The 18,415-nt window shown below is 49.4% G+C and overlaps 1 protein-coding gene across 6 annotated transcripts in view; it reads left to right on the top strand.

The window, feature by feature from the left end:
• The window catches only part of ABLIM3 (actin binding LIM protein family member 3), an 89,622-nt gene that overhangs the window by 55,377 nt on the left and 15,830 nt on the right, over positions 1–18,415 (top strand). For 3 of the 6 annotated variants that reach the window (XM_030329747.1, XM_030329742.1, XM_030329734.1), the window contains exons 9-13: positions 9,107–9,165; positions 11,198–11,269; positions 15,391–15,546; positions 17,096–17,125; positions 17,601–17,730. In XM_030329747.1, coding sequence (XP_030185607.1) covers positions 9,107–9,165; positions 11,198–11,269; positions 15,391–15,546; positions 17,096–17,125; positions 17,601–17,730 — 447 coding nt within the window. The remainder of the gene's footprint in view (positions 1–9,106; positions 9,166–11,197; positions 11,270–15,390; positions 15,547–17,095; positions 17,126–17,600; positions 17,731–18,415) is intronic. The other 3 variants (XM_030329761.2, XM_030329755.1, XM_030329770.1) reach the window with 1 other exon arrangement.

The following is an 18,415-nucleotide window of genomic DNA, read 5'->3' as shown; positions in this document are numbered from 1 at the left end:
GAAGCGATGAGGTGAACAGCTTTGTAATCATTCGAGAGAATGCACAATCAAACCTACGACAGAGATGCCTGCGGGAGGTGGGAGATATTTTTGGTGATGAAGGAAGGGCCTGTCACCCTCCTCCTTAATTATCTCCATTCCTACCCTCCTGGCTCCTGGGAGAGTGGGAGTAATTGCAGGGCGCTCAAGGACCTGCCTCAAGGGATGCTGAGTGATTCTACAATGAGGGGGACCAGGCCATCCCGTGCCGGAGTCATGCTGACTCCGGCTGTGGGTGTCGTGGGGGAGGCAGCCACCAGGGGGTTCTGCTCCCACTGAGATTGCCTTGGACACCCTCCCTGGGTGGGGGTAGAAAACTCTCCACGTAGGCAGCACAGAAGTAGGGAGAGCCCTCTGAGAGCCTGGACTCCTGGGTTCAGGCACCAGTACTTCTGCTGATGGGCTGTGACCTTGAGAAGTACCTTCCTTCTCTGGGTCTCTTCCTTCACCTATAAGACGGGGAAAATTACTCTCTCATTCATGCATTCAAACTGGGGCCCTTCTATGTGCCAGGCTCTCTGTGACGTGCTGGGTGCTTGGACGTGAATGAGGCACGAGAGCTTGCTTCGTGGGTGAAGTGTACTGTCAGGACGGGAGACCGACTTAAATAGAAGTGTAAACACAATGACAAGCTGTGATTAAGTGCAGAGAAGGGAAGGTTTGGGAATGTTTTGGCCTCCTGATCTTGTCTGGGAGGTCAGGGGAGGCTCTGCTGAAGAAGGGAGATTTCAAGCCAAGAGTTTGGAAATGAGTAGGAGGTGGGAGGGTGAAGAGGGGAGGAAAGATGGTGGAGGCGTTGGGAACAGCAGGTGCAAAGGCCTGCGATGGGCGGAAGCATTACACGGTGGAGAAACTGAGGCAGGCCCACACACCTCACCCACAGAGAGCAGGTGTGCTCCACAAGGTCCTCATGAATATGGGAGAGAATGAATGTGAAGGTGCTAGGTGCCCCATGAAGCAACGTACATGAGAGAGAGCATTAGGAAGGCTGCAAAGTTTAAAAACCCGGCTTTTTCTTTTTTAATGTTTATTTATTTATTTTGAGAGAGAGAGAGAGAGCATGAGCACAGGAGGGGCAGAGAGAGGAGACAGAGAATCCCAAGTAAGCTCCACACTGTCAGCACAGAGTCCGATGCGGGGCTCGAACTCGTGGACCGTGAGATCACAACCTGAGCCGAAATCAAGAGTCGGTCGCTTAACCGACTGAGCCACCCAGGCGCCCCCTAAAATCCCAGTCTGGTCAGTTCTGTAGCGGGACACGGCAAGGCACTGGCAGCCAGCCTCGGGAACTTCTTTTGGTCAGTTTGTTTGTGTTTTAATCACTGCGTGATGGCTTTCTGATGAGCTCTAATTGGGAGAAGGCTGACGTCTGTCTGGATGAGAACTTCCTGGACCCCGGGAGACAAGCAAGTTTTCTTTTGTTTGTTTTAAGTTCTGTTGTTCATTCAGCCTTTTAACTGTTTCTGTAAAGATGCCAGATTTCTAATCTGTTTGTTGTCCAAACCCGTCATTTGAGCTTCACCAGGAAATTAGGTCATTGAATCTGTGCAGCAAAATAAGCGCCAAAATGCCGCAGGTTCGGGCAAAACATACTGAAATCACAAGGTTACAGCTGCTGGATCGGTGGGAGTTTTCTAAGCCCCAAATGTGATTCATGAGATAGATTTTGGTCTTATTCTAAAAATGCCTGTGCCCAGGAAAAAGGAAAGACAGACTTTGCTCCTGTCCTTCTTTCTTACACTAAATACACCCCAATTCCAAGGACCTGGGGGGGAGGATCACTGGGAGCCCAGGAGCTCAGCTGCACAGTTCTAAGCAGGTCTCTGCCATCATTCATGTATTTAACTAAAACCAACAGGCAGGAAATCTGTTATGAAAGCCTGACAAACCTTACTCTGCTAAGGAAAGTATTGTAACAAATTGTAGGTCCTACTCCATCAGCTGATAATTCATGAAGCACTTACTATGTGCCAGGCACGGTTCTGAGAGCTTTAAATGCAGAATCCCATTTTTTCCCCACAACAGCCCTATGAGCTAAAAGTGCCATTAACCTCCCCCATTTCAGAGAACAACAAAGTTTAGAAAGTTTACGTCCCTGGGCCAAGGTTAGGCTGGCCTATCTTCCTAGGCTTTGTTTAGGGCAGTTTCTTCCATTTAGTTTCAGAATTCTTAACCTGCGGTTTGTAGTTGCCCTTCTGAATCCAATGAATCCCCTGAAGTTGCTTACCAAAGTTCACACATAGGTATATTTCTCTAAGGAGAGGGTCTGTAGCTTTTATCAAATTTTCAGAGGTGTCCATGGCCCAAAATAAAGTAAGGAGCCTTGGTTCTGTGTTAATGCAAATCCAGACCGGAGCCCTGAAAGCTTGCTTTGATAATTACACCAAAACCTTCTCTTCTATTTCAGATCACATTGTTTTTGTTTTGTTTTGCTTTTTGGGTTTTGTTTTTGTTTTTTTAGTTCAGGCGATATAAGGTCCTGGCACCAGGAGGTATGTATTTCTGGCACGGCCGGGGATGCCATTGATACATAGCGGAGGTTTCTCTTTCCTCTGACCAGCACCTGAAAAGAGGTGCATGGAGGAAGCAGATGTTCAAGACAGGTGCCTTCTGCCCTTCGGATTGCAGAACACCAGCCCTCAGTCATAATCGATGCGTCTCATCAAACCACACTTTAAAAGGCACTAACGTCCTATTATTGGTTGCTATAATCTGGTAGTTTAGCATTGTTATTTTAAATTGGATCTCTCCACTGACAGCTTAGTTTGTAGGAGTAATGCTTAAAAACTTTAAATCTCATGTTTCCCCAATCCTGCTACATAATTTTAGACTCTTCAAACATATCCCGTTACCGTACTAAATTGATATCTCCTAAAGCCTGAAACTACTAAGCATATTTCACTTTAAATAGAATACATTTTCATTTTGGATGAACTGCAATATTTTTTTTAGACTTTTAGGGTTACCAAACATCTTGAATCCTATAGAAAATATTACAGCATAGTAGTTTAAAGTTGGTGATTTAAAGTCTGTTTCCAACTTGCTTCTTCTCTCGGGTCACCTCAAACTCAAGACGATGTGGCCATTTTCTCGCCAGTTACATGTCACATCTACTTCACCAGCCAATTTGTCCACGTTGGTCAGAATTAGGTCCAGAGTAGCAATTTCCCTGGCTGCTTCCTCTATTTTCTGGGAAACAAAATTGCCCGCTGGGCAAGTCAAGAACTTGTCAGATACTCGGGTTTTAGCTCAATGAGATGTTTTATTAGTCTGGACTTTTTAGGCGGCAGAAACAACTTTAGGTAAAAGGGCATTGATCATCTCACAGAACTGAGAAGCACCTAGAAACAGCAGGGCTGGGTTGAAGGGCGCACAGGGCTCAGCAGGTGGTTGTGCTCTAAGCTTCTTTCTCTGTGTGGCCTCCCGCTCTCCCGCCCTGCCCTGGCTGCCTCTGTGTTGGGGAAGGAGGGCTCCAAGGGCACAGAGAGGCAGCGTTCCCCGCCAGTTTAAGCACAGAAAGCCCAGAGAGACTCGGAGGAGCCCAACTTGGTCATATACGCACACCCAGGCCAGGGCAAGGAGACAGTGTTGGACGGGCGGGCAAGACATCTAAGCTCCCTAAACCTCAATTTCCCCATCTGAAAACAGGGGGTAGCCTTAGGCCCACTTCGCCAGGCTATTGTGTTAAATGAGCGAATGCATGACGAAGGCTTGTAACACCGAGACTGGGACCCCCGGCTCCGCCAGTCTGAGCTGATATAAACATCCAGGAAGGTGGAGTGGCCATTCCCCATGATGCCATGCACTAAAAAATGCTGGCTGTTGTCAATGTTACCATTGCTATTAATAGCACTTAGCATAGGGCTTAGCCTACGTGGGCAATAAATGCTAGTCATCACGGTTAGTTTCTACCTAAGTACTACAATTATAAAGTATATGGCATAAGGCCTGGCTTAGGCACTCTCTAAATATTAGTTGTAATGATGACAATAAGAATAACAAGAATGCACGACACACAGAAAGCACTCACGCATTTTAATTACCGTCCTGGCTGTTGCTATCAGCCGTTACTATTGCCTGTGAACTCCCGCGCACCTGGGCTCCGCCGTCCTGGCAAACAGATTTTTGTTTAGGTAGGGCAGGGAAGATAATAATAATCCCAACCACTAACACTGTCATGGTACCCACTCTAGGCGGACCTTGTTCTGCGGGCTCTGTGAATGGTAACTCACTGATGCTCACTCACAACAAGCTCCGAGGCAGGTACTGTTCCCATCCCCCGTTTTATCAGCGGGGAGACTGAGGCACAGAGAGCTAACTGACTTGCTCTGGACGATGCAGCTAGGAAGCGAGGTGTGAGTGGCATTCAGACCCCTTAGGAATAGTATACTCAGTAATGCATGGATTGCCTGATATGCGGCGAAAATTTACCAGTGCGCAGGATTGTCTGAAGACGATGTTTGCTTCCATGAATATGCTGGAGTGTCCCATTAGACACTTCCCACTGCCTTCCCCTAGACCCTAGCAACTACCAATCTGCCATTTGCCTGTATAGATTTACCTATTGGGGAAATTTCATAGAGACGGAATCCTGCAAAATGTGGGCTTTTGTGTCTGGTTTCTTTCACTTAGCATTAGCATAATGTTTTCTAGATTCATCTATGTTATAACATGTATCAGTGCTCCATTCCTTTTTATGGCTGAATGATATCCCAGTGTGTGGACACAGCACATTTGTTTGCCCAGGCAGGGATTTTCAAGGAGCCAAAGGGCCAATCCAAGATCCTAGCAAGCCTAGGTCACCAAGGCTAGTGCTGCCACAAAGCAGAGAAGCCTCACCCTGCTGTGGTCAAGAGAAATCCGGAGAAGAAGCCTGCTGTAAGAGAACACCCTGGCCGGGAGCCGGGTTTAAAAACCTAAATGCCTACTTAAATGAACAAGAAGGGCTGAGAGGCAGACAGCAGGGAGGGGTCACTGGCCACCTGCAGGGTCTAAAAGCATTCATGTAAAAACACCGTGCTGGCCAGATAGAACCTTTGGGTGGGCCGGTTTCGGTCACTGCTGTGTTTGTAACGCTGGCCGGGCGGTCTGCAAGACTGTGGCACCAGGACTGATCTGGCATTAAAATTTCCAATGATCCAAAAAAAAAAAAAAAAAAGAAGAGGCTTACCACCCAGCTGAGGGACAGCTTTGGAGATTCAGATCTCAGCCTCTGAATCAGCTTACACAGAATAGCTAACCCTTCACTTCCATAACGTTTACAGGAGGTTTTAACTGCAGGACCTGGGGGCGCCTGGGTGGCGCAGTCTGTTAAGCGCCCGACTTCAGCCAGGTCACGATCTCACGGTCCGTCAGTTCGAGCCCCGCGTCAGGCTCTGGGCTGATGGCTCAGAGCCTGGAGCCTGTTTCCGATTCTGTGTCTCCCTCTCTCTCTGCCCCTCCCCCGTTCATGCTCTGTCTCTCTCTGTCCCAAAAATAAATAAACGTTGGAAAAAAAAAAAATTTAACTGCAGGACCTGGAACTGTCAGTGATGGTCTCAGAGGACGAGGGTATGACTCATGAAACCAGGAGTCTAACAAGCAAAAAATGTTGACTTCTTTCAAGAAGTTAAAGAGTTCTTACGTCTTATAAAATTGGTTTTCTTTATCCCATCACATTCCAAAGGAACAAATTTGGAGTATTAACTGGTATCCAGCCCTGTGGTTTTTCAATTTGGAGTCATAAGTTATCCGGGGAGCTTGTTAACATCACACATTCTCAGGCCCCGCCTCCAGGAGTTGACTTCAGGGACTTTGTGGGGGCATCTTACCGCGATTCTGGACAGCTGGTCCCCAAACCCCACTTAAACAAACCCCAGTCTAGTGACTCTCTGATAGACACTCACTCTGGAATTGTAGCTGTTGAATCAGAGTCTAGATTGTACCACTTGTCCAAATCTCTGAGCCCAGCTTAAGGGATTCAACTGGCCTACAACACAATATCATGTGTCTTTCGTTTTATTCATTCACTCAATGAGTATTTATTGAGAATCTACAGTCCCTGCAGCTGTATCTGCAGATAAGACAGATATGAGTCCCACTCCTTATAAAACTTACAGAAGGAGCGGGATCATTGGATAGGGGCAAATAATTCATTCTTTCTATACAGAGAAATCTGTGAAGATAAAGCACAGAATCTCCAAGGGTAGGGAGTTACGTGCATCAGTGTAACTACTTCATTGTATGTCTCCTCTACAATATCCCTGCTGAGCATGTTTCTACCCAGTGTGTACTTACATGCTTCCAGGGACAGGGAGCTCACTCACAAAGGGGCCCGTTCAGTCCTCAGACATTGAATTCTCATTCCCTGAAACTTCTGCCCCGGTCCTTATTACAAGACACGCAGAACAAGTTCATTGCTCTTCCCACAGAGAGTCATTAAGATATCAAAAACCTTTTTCACCATTCTGCTAAGTATTCTCTTCTCCACAGTGAAAACCCTACTATTATGGCTTAATTTTGGGTCCCCTCTCCGCCCTGGTTACCATCATCCTCTGGGTACCTTTCATCCTGTGTCTCATTTTAAAATACAGAGGTGGGGGGGGTGCCTAGGTGCCTCAGTTGGTTAAGCTTCCAACTTCAGCTCAGGTCATGATCTCACGGTTCATGAGTTCGAGCCCCTCATCGGGCTCTGTGCTGACACCTCAGAGCCTGGAGCTGCTTCAGAGTCTGTGTCTCCCTCTCTCTGTACCCCTCCCCCACTCGTGCTCACTCTCTCTGTCTCTCTTTCTCTCTCTCTCTCTCTCTCTCTCTCTCAAAAAATGAATAAACATTTTAAAAATAATTAATTAATTATAAAAAAATAAATAAATAAAAATACAGAGGTGGGAATCCAACCAGCCATTCATTTATGTCTTTATTAAACACACATGAGCCAGAAACTATTTTAAACTCTGAGGAGAAGCCTGTAGAAGAGAATAATGGCCTTCTGGATGCTGTCTTTCTGTCAGTGTCTCAGTTGAGCTAGTGGCTGGTGGCAGAAGCTCAGCGGGCCATCATCTCGTAAGTGTCTTCGTGAACAGATCACCTCTTCTTACTTTAACTCACCTCCGTCTATCACTCACAGCCAGCAAGTTCCTTCCCTGTTTAATTTAGAGGCTATCCTGCCAGCTCCCAAACTTCTGATTTCTTTTCCTTTCTAATTATATTTTCTCTCTCGCCTTTGATTCTCCCCCCCCCCAGCCCCCCACCCCCGCCACTTCTATAAACCTGCTTTCCCGTATGCTGAGGGCTGAAGCCATTGGCAGCCCAGCTTTATTTCAGAACAGACTGTGTCCGTGGCGGGACCTGACCATCTAGTCTGACCTCCACTCTTTACACATCATTTCCCCCCATGAGAACTTCTGCCTGCCTCTTTCCCCTCAGATGCCTCTTTCGCTTCATCTCACGACCTTCTTAGACATCTGTATCCCCCTCATCCATTTCCTACCGTGACCTGTAACATGTGCTTCCTGCCAGAGCCACAGGGGTAAACAACTCCTGGTGGATTCAGCAGCTTCTCAGACCCGGAAATGCTCTCTCGACTAACTCCCCAAAGCAAGGATCCCCACCCATCACTTGGTCGCAGACACACCCTGCGACTGGCAGGCTCCAGCCCGCAGACCCAGAGTCCCTCTACTGGGCTCCGAGAGCCATTGCACTTTACGTGAGCAGGAATTAAACTCGTGTTGAATTATTAGGAGCTCACAAGAAACTCAGCAAACAAAACTGAAAGGTCCCTATCTCATAAATGACAAACCGGGCCTAGAATTAAACTTTTGGAGATGAAAATAACCTCGGAGACCATCCAAACTCCACCTCGTTGTTATTTAGACGCAGAAACCGGAACCCAGGGAGAGGGTGTGCCTGGGGCCGAGAGGAGGCAAGAATCCAGGTTCCAGAAACCAGACTCCAGGCTCCTTACCTTCAGGCCTATCCTCTCTGTATCACGTTTTTGGGGCTAATTTTTCAACTTTACGCCACCCCCTGTCGCTTGGCCCGCATCCCAGGCCTGGGGGTTCCAGGCAACAAACCATAATGGAAAGTATATCCTAAAAACAAAGTCAGACAAACAAATGCCATCTGGGTGCTCAGGAATCCAGCCATTTGCTGGCTCCTTTCCTTTTAGGGCTGGTAATAAGAGGAGTGGCACCAGAGGGATAATATGTTCCTATTTTTCCTTCTAATCCAGGACACCTGTCTCTTCTTTGGGGAATGTGTAATATTTGGGGCTTCTTCCCAACATGTGACCAGCCACCTGTTGTTCATGCCTTCCCGAGATGGCCTCTAGACTTTGGTGCCCACAATAAAATGCGGGCATTTGCGATATACTATATTTGAAGAGTCTGGAGCCGCTTAGGAATTAGCAGGTCAAGACAGTGCGCTCAAGCAGAATATACACCATGACCCCACCTCCCCTTCGGTTGATAGATCTAGTAGACTGTCATAAGTCTCTGAAGAGAAAGGAGGTTGGCGTTCACCATGGCCTGTCACTTTATTTCACCTCCACTGTCATTCATTCATTCAACAAATATTTATTGACCACCTGCTACTTGTCACTCACTGCCAATCATCCGCTCATCTGTTCACCCTGCAAAACACGTACGGGGCCTCTGCTGAGAGCAAAATCCCATTCTGGATGCCGCGGGAGATCCAGCAATGAATAAAGCTCAGCCCCTGCCCAGAGGAGCTTCTAATTTGGTTAGGGCAATGAATCCACAAGCTACTGTGATGTGAGGTCGTGTTAAGAAAGATACAAAGAAAGATGGATCACAGAGAAGAGAGAAGTCTCTCCCAGCTGCCAGGTAAGAAAGTTTGCAGGAAGATGCCGTGTGGAACCTGGACCTTGAGGAATGGGTAGGATGTGGACAGGTAGAAAGGGGGGAGGGGGTTGAACTGATGTCACAGCAAAGAGCCTGGGACACCTGGGGGTGCTCCTGGCCCCTGTGTAGGGCACTTGTGCTGCTGAGGGACTACACTGAGGTGAGGATGGCAAGAAAACTAGTAGGTATGAAAGGTCCGAGCCTTTGTTATTTTGCTGTGCCCTTAGGTTCTGAGGTTTGGCACCCCATCTGCAAACAGGCAGCCCGGGCAGAGAAGAAGTTAAAGGTAAGCAAGCTGGTAGCGATGCCGGACCAGGCTTTTTGCCACCGGGTGGGGGCCCTGTGTTTTAGTAGGGAGTTGTTCCTTTGTACGCACGCTCCCAACTGTGTACCTGTATCCTTAGGTTTCCTTAATGGTAACACCTGCCTCATGGGACTTTTGCGGGGATAAAGACATTGCATGCGAGAGCACTTTGAGAACCGTGAAACACTGTATTGATGTGAGTTTTTAGCATTCCTGGGACAAGGCTTTCGCCTTAGCGAAAGATGCGGCCTCTCTGAAGCACACACACGGGGGGTTTTCCCGAGCCTGGGGTCATTTATTAGTGATTATTGACACACAAATTGGCAGTTTGCAAAGCATCAGCCACTCTCTGATTTTATTTCTTTAACCCCATGGATCAGATGGGACAGGGAATTTTATCCTCTCTTGGCTTGTGAGAAATTCAAAGTCGAAAGAGGGTGGTGATTTGCCCACAGTAATGCTGCTAGCAGAAGCACAGCCCGTGTCCCCAGGCACACGCTAGGCCAGCTGCGGTCCTGCGTCCCTTTCAATTACCGCTCTGACTAGTACCAAGAAATCCTGTGAATCTGGGTTCCTGTTCCAAGGACTGCAGGGAGGAGCCCAGCTCCTGAGTCCTCGATACTGTGGAGGAGAAACCTGGGTGTGTGTTGGGGACGGGCACTGGATAATATCCAAAATGCCTCTTTGTGAAAGAACTGGTCTGTTGACATATAATTTTGTTTGAGCCGTGAGGTTCTTTTTCCCCCTGTTTCTTCCAGGTCCTCTCCCATTGAAGATGTAAAAAGACCTAATTGCCCTTTCTTCCCCAATTTCCACCTTTTGGGTGGCATTTCTCAAATCCAGTTATCCTTCTACAACCCTGATGCTTTTGCCACGGCTGTGAACCACCTGTATCAATATTTTGTCTTTAAGTCAACCCACTGTTCTTTACTTAACAGAACTTATTTTAAATAAGAAAACCAGCATTACTTGCTTTAACAGTAGAAGGCAGCCATAAAATACATTCAATGCAAATGAAATGTTTCTTATAAATAAATCTGAGAAATTCCAGCTAGATGGCATTGTTTAAAAAAAAAAAAGGGAACTGTCAAGAAAGTTGCTAAAATATATTAGCACTAAATTAAGACTCCCTCCTTGATCTAACCAAGAGGAATGAAATACAATTTTACATTTTACACGCCCATTCTGCAACTCGGTATCATCAAATGCTCCCCCTAAATTCATCTTCCCATGAACTAGGATCACTAGTTCATGACCCACAGTTTGGGCAACACTGCTCCAGAGCCCCAAGTAGAATGCTTTAATTCTAAGCTGTGGCGTGAGAAATCTGGCAGGAAATTTAGCAATCCCAAAGACCAGCCCCTTCATTTTACAGATGGGGAATCCGGGATCTCTAAAATCACATAGTTCACCAGTGATCCTTGGTCCCCGGTCTGTTTGCTTTTCAACTACAGGCTGCCACTCTCAGGGCTGCACTGAGGCTGACATAGTGCCATTCGGCTGAGGGAGCCATTAACACATCATTGCCACCGTTCAGAGAAAGATTTTTTAAGTTTATCACTTATGCTGATGTTAATTCGCAATGGATACCCTGTAAAGAATCAATACATTATGCAATTGCATGAAGTTTAACCTGCTGGTATGTTTTATATCAACAAACTGCTAAGGAATAAGTACTAACCAATTTTATTCATTTAAAGTAAATACATTATTGGCAGGATAACCCCCAATGAAAAATTTTATGAATAAATGCTTACCTCAAATATGTAAAACAAACAAATGAACAAAAATCCAAATTCTGTCCAACAGCCCAAAGTCCTGTGCATTTCCAATTCCATTCACACTGAGACATGGATTTAAAAGGCAGAAAATAAAGAGAAAGTACAGAAGGCCAGCAAGTGCATTTCACAGTGTTGTCGCTGTCCCCTGCACAGCCACCTTCTTCTTCCCCGCCCCTCCTCCCCTCCAGAGCGAGGTGCACCTTCTCACTCCTTCTGTCTCCTCTCTCCCACAGCATAGGCGGACGTCCGAAACTTCCATCTCACCCCCTGGCTCCAGCATCGGGTCACCCAACCGAGTCATCTGCGTATGTATCACTTTTCAGCCACCAGAGGCCTTCCTTAGCCCCAGGTCTGGGATCTAAAGAGTTCCTAAGGACCCCCAAAGATAGCTGTGAGGTTTTCATCCAGCTAATGTCTTGTGCGTGCCTGTCATGTGCTAGACTCTGTGCCAGGTCCTGAGGACACAGTGGGGCACAGGGAGGACATAGACGCTGCCCTCACGGAGCACACAGCCACATCAAACAGTGTTATGGGGATAATCAAGTGCAGAAGGAGCCCAGGAAAGTGCAAAGACAGAAGAGCCCTTGATGAGCTCTGAGACCCCTGCAGTGTGCGTCCTTCCCCATTGTTTAACTGAGACAAGAGTGAGACCAAAATCTGGGGTCAGAGTGGCATTCAGAGTAGGGACTGCGGGGGAGGTCCGTGTGGCGATAGGGTTGGGTGACAAGGAGGCAGAGAGGAAGAAGAAGCCGTATGAATGTGGATTTGCAAATGTAAAGAAAAGCTTACTGGTGACCTAAGAAGTTCAAAGGTGGAGAGGACCGCAGGTGTGTGCCTGAGCTCCCATCCCCGAAGCATTCAAACAGAGAAACTCATCACTTGCAGGGTCATGGCAGAAGGGACAAGAGTTGAGCCAGATGAGCTCAGAAGTCCCTTGGATATGTAATTTATCCATCCATTCATTCATTCATTCATTCAACAAACGTGTGCTAAGTGTCTCCTCTGGGCTGGGTCTGTGCTGGAAAATGGTGGTGAAGTGCCCTGACTTGATGCCTGTCCTCATGACATTGACTACATGCGTAATCATTCACAGTTCTGATAAGTGCTACTAGGAATAAAAAGTTCAGGGTGCTCTGATGATGGTGCAGATGGACAGAGGGACGGACAGTCTAGGACCAACTGGAGGAAGAATCCTGAGAAAGAAACACTTAAGCTCAGACCTGAGAGAGAAACAGAAGTGAGTTAAAGCAGGTGGGGGAGGCAGAGCCAAAGAGGACAGAGATGAGCAAAGAAGAGGAGCCATCTGACTGCAGACTGTTCCAGCCTTCCCCAAGTCTGAGGGGCCACGAAGGCCAGAAGAGGAGGTGGGGCAGGGGAGCGGTCTACAGCAGGAAAACCGCTCCTGGTAAGAAGTTCTAGATACAGTCCCCAAACTAGCCAGCCCTGAGTGGGCCCTGACCACCATTGCTTCATCACGATTTTACCTCAGATCCACATCCAGCTTCCTCCTTGATCCCTGGATAACGCCCCTTAGTGGGACTGTTTCCTTTCCTTTCTTCCTCTGTTCAAATGAAAATCAGACCTAAAAGTTACCATGGACAGCAACTTCAGTATGGTCAATACTGCCTTGCGGCTCCCGCAGACCAGCACTTCGATCACTGGCCGTACTCACTGAAGAGTCCTGTCCAGAACAAGAGAGACTGTCGTCCCCCCGGTGCTATGAACCGGGCCAGACGCACGCAGAATTCGTGAGCTTAGTTTCAGGGCCTACACCATGAGAAGACTATTGACAGAAGTGAGCACGTCTCCCGCAGAGCGTTGCCAGGATATACGAACTTGGGGAATACATACATATAGCAGTGCTCTACAGCCTTTCATCCCTGGCTGGTCTCCCCTGCTTCTGAGGAGCCTGGCTAACCTTTGTGAAACAAACTAGGCCTGGTGATGCCCAGCCTGGAGTCCTGGAGAAAGAGCGCCGTGTCGCCCCTCTGAGAAACAGTTCCATACAAGTGAACAAGAGCAGCTGGGGACACCTGCCGTTGAGCTGTCCACCGGGGTGGGGGGGGGGAGGGGAGCTTGCCTGTGGAGATCAGTTCCCCGCGCGTGCCAGTGTAGACATGTGTCTCCCTTTCTGTACTCTCCTTTCTCACTTTTTAGAACGCTCACCTTCAGCTGCTCTGGGGAATGACTGCACGTCATGGGGGCCATGTTTTCGATCAGACCATTCCAAACATGGCTTCCAAATTCAGGGAAGGAACCATCCCACCACTTTGGGAACATGCGATAACAGTCAGAAAGAGAAGAGTGTTGGCTTAATTTAATTTTCATAAATACTGAGGTTTGGTATTCAAATAGAGTTATCACTGGACCTGGAGGGGGCAGGCTCTTTCCAGCTTTGCTCATCCCCCGCTTGACTGCTAGAATCATCTTCAGGAGGTTTGTCTTCGACCAGCCCCACACGTTCTCTGCCTTCCTTCCTGGCTAATTATGTTGGGATGCCTCTGTTCAATCACTGCGCCTCCAAACCTAAAGCTCATTTATAACCCTATAAACAAGGAGCCTACAGGAAGAAATATAAATTTAGTATTTCTGAGGTTTGGACTAAAGCACTGAGAATATTGATGGGTCGAGACAAGTCTGCAAGGTGCCAGGAGCTCTCAAGGTCAAGACCTAACATCCCACAACAAAAGGCGGCAGTTACTTCGGCAGGTGGACCCTTCTCACAAGGTTCCCTTGACCCACCCACCCCCAGATCGGTACATATATGGTGCCTGAGCTGGGCAGGCTGTGGCAGAGATGACATGGTGCATCTCTAAGGGTTTAGCTGAGAAGGTTCTGCGAAGGGACCATTCACAGAGGTGTAGGCAGGGTTAGAGGACCCACAAGACAGAGTGTGGCATGCAGGGTCTACAGCAGCAGGAGCTGTCACTGCCCTAAGCCTGAAGAGATGGCCTGGCGAAAGCTGGCGCCGTGAAAGGCAGCCCTGGATAGGATCGATGCCCACCACAGCCAGCAGGGCAAGGGCGGTGCCAAGGGGACAGGTACACAGGTACACAGCCTCTCTCGCCATCACCCCCCTGTCTGCAGGTGACCCCCCCCCCCGCATTGACCCAACCCAACTGAAATCCAGGGAGTCTTGATGTAGCCCATGGGGTCTCAGAGCCCAAATCAGGGCAAGGAGGAGTGGACAGTGGATCTAGAAGCAATGGAGAATGAACACAAAGTGCTCAAACAGTGGTGGGCTGGGACCAGGACAGAATGGTGGAAGGACCCTGGAAAGTGTTTCAAACAGCAGTGCTCATAAGGTCTTTATGAAAGTTGCCCTCTCTGCCGTAGCTTTGGCTGGAGACTCACCTGGGCCCCAAGACACTAGAAGAATGTCATGAGGGTAATTCAGTTTCTTTGGAGTCTCTGTCTAGTGGCCTCGCAGTTTATCTCATGTCAGGACCTTGCAAGCCACAGTAGTTATGGGGCGACAGATCCTTGATGACCACAGCAGAAGCGGGTCACAGGGGGAACAGGTGGAGGATGCAGACGTGGAGAGGACATGGCTTCAGAAGCCCCGAGAGGTGGTCTGCCCCATGCAAGGGGAAGCTGTCTCTTCTTGATCAATGCAGTTCTAGAAGGCTGAACTCAGCCAATGGCAGAGTTCTCCACCTCTCCACCTGCCAAGCTAGCAGAGGCTACTGGAGAAGGCCAGTTCCCAGGCTAGACTGGCTGGGTTTGAATTCTGATTTTGCTACTTATTGGTTGTATGACCTTGGGCAAGTTCATTGATGTCTCTGTGCCTGTTTCCTCATTCGAAAAATTGAGATGATAGGAGTGCCTACTAGTAGTGTTGTGAGTTGTAGGAGTTAAGGGAGTTCATTCCTACCGGGGACTTACGACAGAGTCTGGCCCGTGACGAGTGCTCACCCAGTGTTAGCTAGTGTTTCACTCTCCGTGGTTAATTGTCTTTATCATCTCCATCATCTTCAAGGAGCCGTGAATGAGGATATCCTTCCTGTGGTGGGGGGGTTGGGGGTGGGGGGTCAAAAGGCAGTCCCCACCCAGGCTGTGTGGTTCAGACTGGATTCAAACCTACTGGCTAAACGGTGCAAAGTGCAGAACGTTTGGAGCCTCAGTTTCCTTCTCTGAAAAATAGTAGTAACATTGACACTGACTTCACAGAGGCATCCGGACACTTAGAGGAGACAATTCCTGCAAAGCACAGGGCCTCCCACCTAAAATGCGCTCGATCAGTGTTAGCCCTGTTGGAATGGATGGCCTCTATGACCTGCCTGATTCTAACACTCTCCTCATCTTCCTAAGACCTTGTCTCTAGCGGAACCTGGAGAAGCTCGTTGCCCCTGTACCTGGTTTTTGTGTCCTCTCCCTTTTCCCTCTTATCTCTCTGCCTCTTTCCTATACCTTTCCTCTTCCTCAGGCTAAAGTGGATAATGAGATCCTTAATTACAAAGACCTGGCAGCTCTCCCCAAGGTCAAGTCCATCTACGAGGTACAACGCCCCGACCTCATTTCCTACGAGCCTCATTCCAGATACACGTCCGACGAGATGCTGGAGAGATGTGGCTATGGAGAGGTATGGCGTCTCGCCCCTCTCTCGGGGGCTGTCGAAGGAGAGGAGGCCCACAGGGTCCCCAGCCACTCCATCACAGACAGACACTTCGGCTTCCACAGTGCTGGCCCCTGGACTGTTATAAACTGGAATTTATCGTCAACATTTAAAAATCAAAATTTCACCCAGAAATCTGGCTTTTCTTGAAAAATCAGAGCAGGTGACAGTACACCAGAATTTCCACCATCTGGAGGGGGGGGAGCAGCACCTTCTATAGGCAGGACATGGGCTCCCCAGTTCTCCCCAGTCTCCGCCACCCCCTGAGAACCCCAACATGGAAGCCGAGAACCTGTGACCACGTATCACTTGAGCTATTGTTTTTCTTCTAGTGGAGTAATCTGATACACAGCCCATGGCTGTCACCCCCTGACAGGCTCAGTGGCCTTAGGTTTATAATCCCTGGTAGGTTGGTTCTCTGGTTTTTGCACCTGGTCTTAAGTCCCTATGCTCAGAGCAAGAGCCACTTTTTAAAAATTCAGCATCAGATGGCTTTCGAAATAATTCAGTGGTGGCTGGACAAGAGAAAGTGTTCTCTGGAGAAGGCAGCGTGGCTGTTACCCCGAAGGTCCTGGCAATCTCTATCTCAGGCAGCTTCTAGCCCCATCCATGGCCCCTGAACTGAGATTGTTTAAAGCAGAAGAAGGCCTGGCCTGGGGAGCAGGGACCCAGGTTCTTGTCCCCACCCCTTCCTCTCTAAAGGGATTAGGGTTCTTTGGTTGGACAGCCCAATGCCGAGACTCTCTGGGCCTCTAATACGAACCGGGAACAGGGGACCAAGTGTCAGGTAGAAGCTGATGCTCCTGAAGCCAGAAACGGCTCCCTGGGCCCCACGAGCCAAAGCCAACTCCAGATCTGTTTTATTTCACTCACAAAGTATCTTTTGAAAATGCAAATCAGTTGCCAATATTTACACACGGAGAGATTTCACATAACAACCTGCATTTCTGACTTGTCCTGGAAACTTAAGGAGCTGTGTTCACATTGAGCAGGTGTCCCGGGGCTGAGCGGCCAGCGCCCTCTGCAGGATGGGATGTCTCATCTCCAGTCTGCTACACCATCCTCCAACCCAGCTCCCACGTTGATGGCAGCGGCCTGGCCTTCAGTTGGCCTTACATTTGGGTCCCCCGCCCTGCACACTGTTGTCATGAACCACAGAGGGTCATGAACTGGTAGAAGGACAAGGAGGGGTCAGGAAATGGCTCTGAGCTTGTGGTGGAGAAGCCTGGGTCCAAACGAAGACCCTGCCACGTCGTACACGAGAGGCCCGAAACCACCCCATGCCCTTTCTGGGCCTTGGTTTCCTGTTGGTAAAAGGAGCGCACCATCTCTGGGTTTCCTGCTCTCTGTGGGCACTGCTGGTATCCCCGTATGCTAAGTGCACCTGCTGTCTGGGGAGGGGGCCCAGGAGCAGCTGCAGGCCGGCCTCTGCTGTGCTACTTAACCCTCTTCCTCTCTCCCTCCTCTCTTTTCCTTTGCTCCTTCCACCATGGCCTTCAAACTCTTCGCTTCTAAGTCGCTGGGAACACTATCTCCCTACTCCCAGGTAATCGAGCTGGTTCAGGAAGACCTTTTATATGATTGTGTCCCTTTATGCTGACCAAGCCGACCCCTGGTTTCACCCCTCCCCAGCCCCCTGGGGGGCTCCCCAACCACGGCACAGACAGGAGACTTAGGAGCATGATCTGGAGGAAGTGGCTGCGGCATAAACAGTAGAGGGTGCACCCCTTCTACCCAGAGAGGGCCTCCCTGATGCTCCTCTGATCCTTGGCCAGGATTCCAGGCACGTGACCTACGGGTTCTGTTCAAGGGACAGAGTGATGGGTGAAGGCCCCAAAAACTTGTCTCAGGCCATGTGTGTAACCCAGGGAGGGGGCCTCTGTATTCAGAAGGGCAGCACCATGAATTTTGGATCCCCTAGAATCCTAGATTCCATGTCCCTCCCCCGTCTGCCTGCTAGACCCTTGAGCCACAGGCCTGCCGCATCGCCGGCCTTGCTCACAGCCCACTTCCTCCCCCAGGACATCTACGAGAGCCTGGACCTCCGACAGAGAAGGGCCTCCAGCCCAGGATACATCGACTCCCCCACCTACAGCCGGCAGGGCATGTCTCCCACCTTTTCCCGCTCGCCTCACCACTACTACCGCTCTGGTAAGGAAGGGGGAAGCCCCCAAAGGGACAAGAAGAGCCGGGGGACAACGCAGTGGCCGGCTCTGTCGCCAGCTGCAGAGACGGCACAGGGCCCCTGCCCCAGATCTCCATCACAGCACGGCCCTCTGGGGGTCTGTGACCACACCCAGGTGACCAGCTGGGTCATATTGAGATGCCCCTAGCAGGGGGAGAGAAGGGGCTGAGAAGCAACAGGAAGGCGGGTGGTAAGCTGCCAGGAGAGAAGTGGCAGGCATCCCAGCAGCCTTGGCTGGAAGAAGACTCCTTTGCCGTTGGCCTTGGCCTGCCCCATCCAGAGGGTAGAGCCAGAGGACCAGAAACAGGCCCAGCCTTACCCCCTCCGGTCAGGCCATCCACGTCCACCTTGAGGTTAGGGGTGAAGCAGGTGCTTGGACGGAGGAAAGAAGTAATCAAGAGGGGTGGTGGGGAGCTAAGAGGTGCAAAGTCACCTTCCTGATGCTCAGTGGAGTTGATTCTTACAACCTACAAAATCTGACTTCGGGGTGAGGCAAGAAAACAGGGTCCAGCCTGTTTCTGCAGACACGGTGCATGAGAGCACAGCCCCTCCCCGCCATCCCTGCTGTCATCACGTCACTGCTGCCTTAACTGCCACCGCGTTAATGCCTGTTTTCTCTGTGCCTCTGTTCTTTCTGGGGACCACTGCCTG

Source organism: Lynx canadensis, chromosome A1, assembly GCF_007474595.2.
Source record: "Lynx canadensis isolate LIC74 chromosome A1, mLynCan4.pri.v2, whole genome shotgun sequence".
In the NCBI taxonomy this organism is placed as follows: Eukaryota; Metazoa; Chordata; class Mammalia; order Carnivora; family Felidae; genus Lynx; species Lynx canadensis.
Note: the sequence above shows the minus strand (reverse complement) of the source record. Positions and strands in the feature narration are given on the sequence as shown.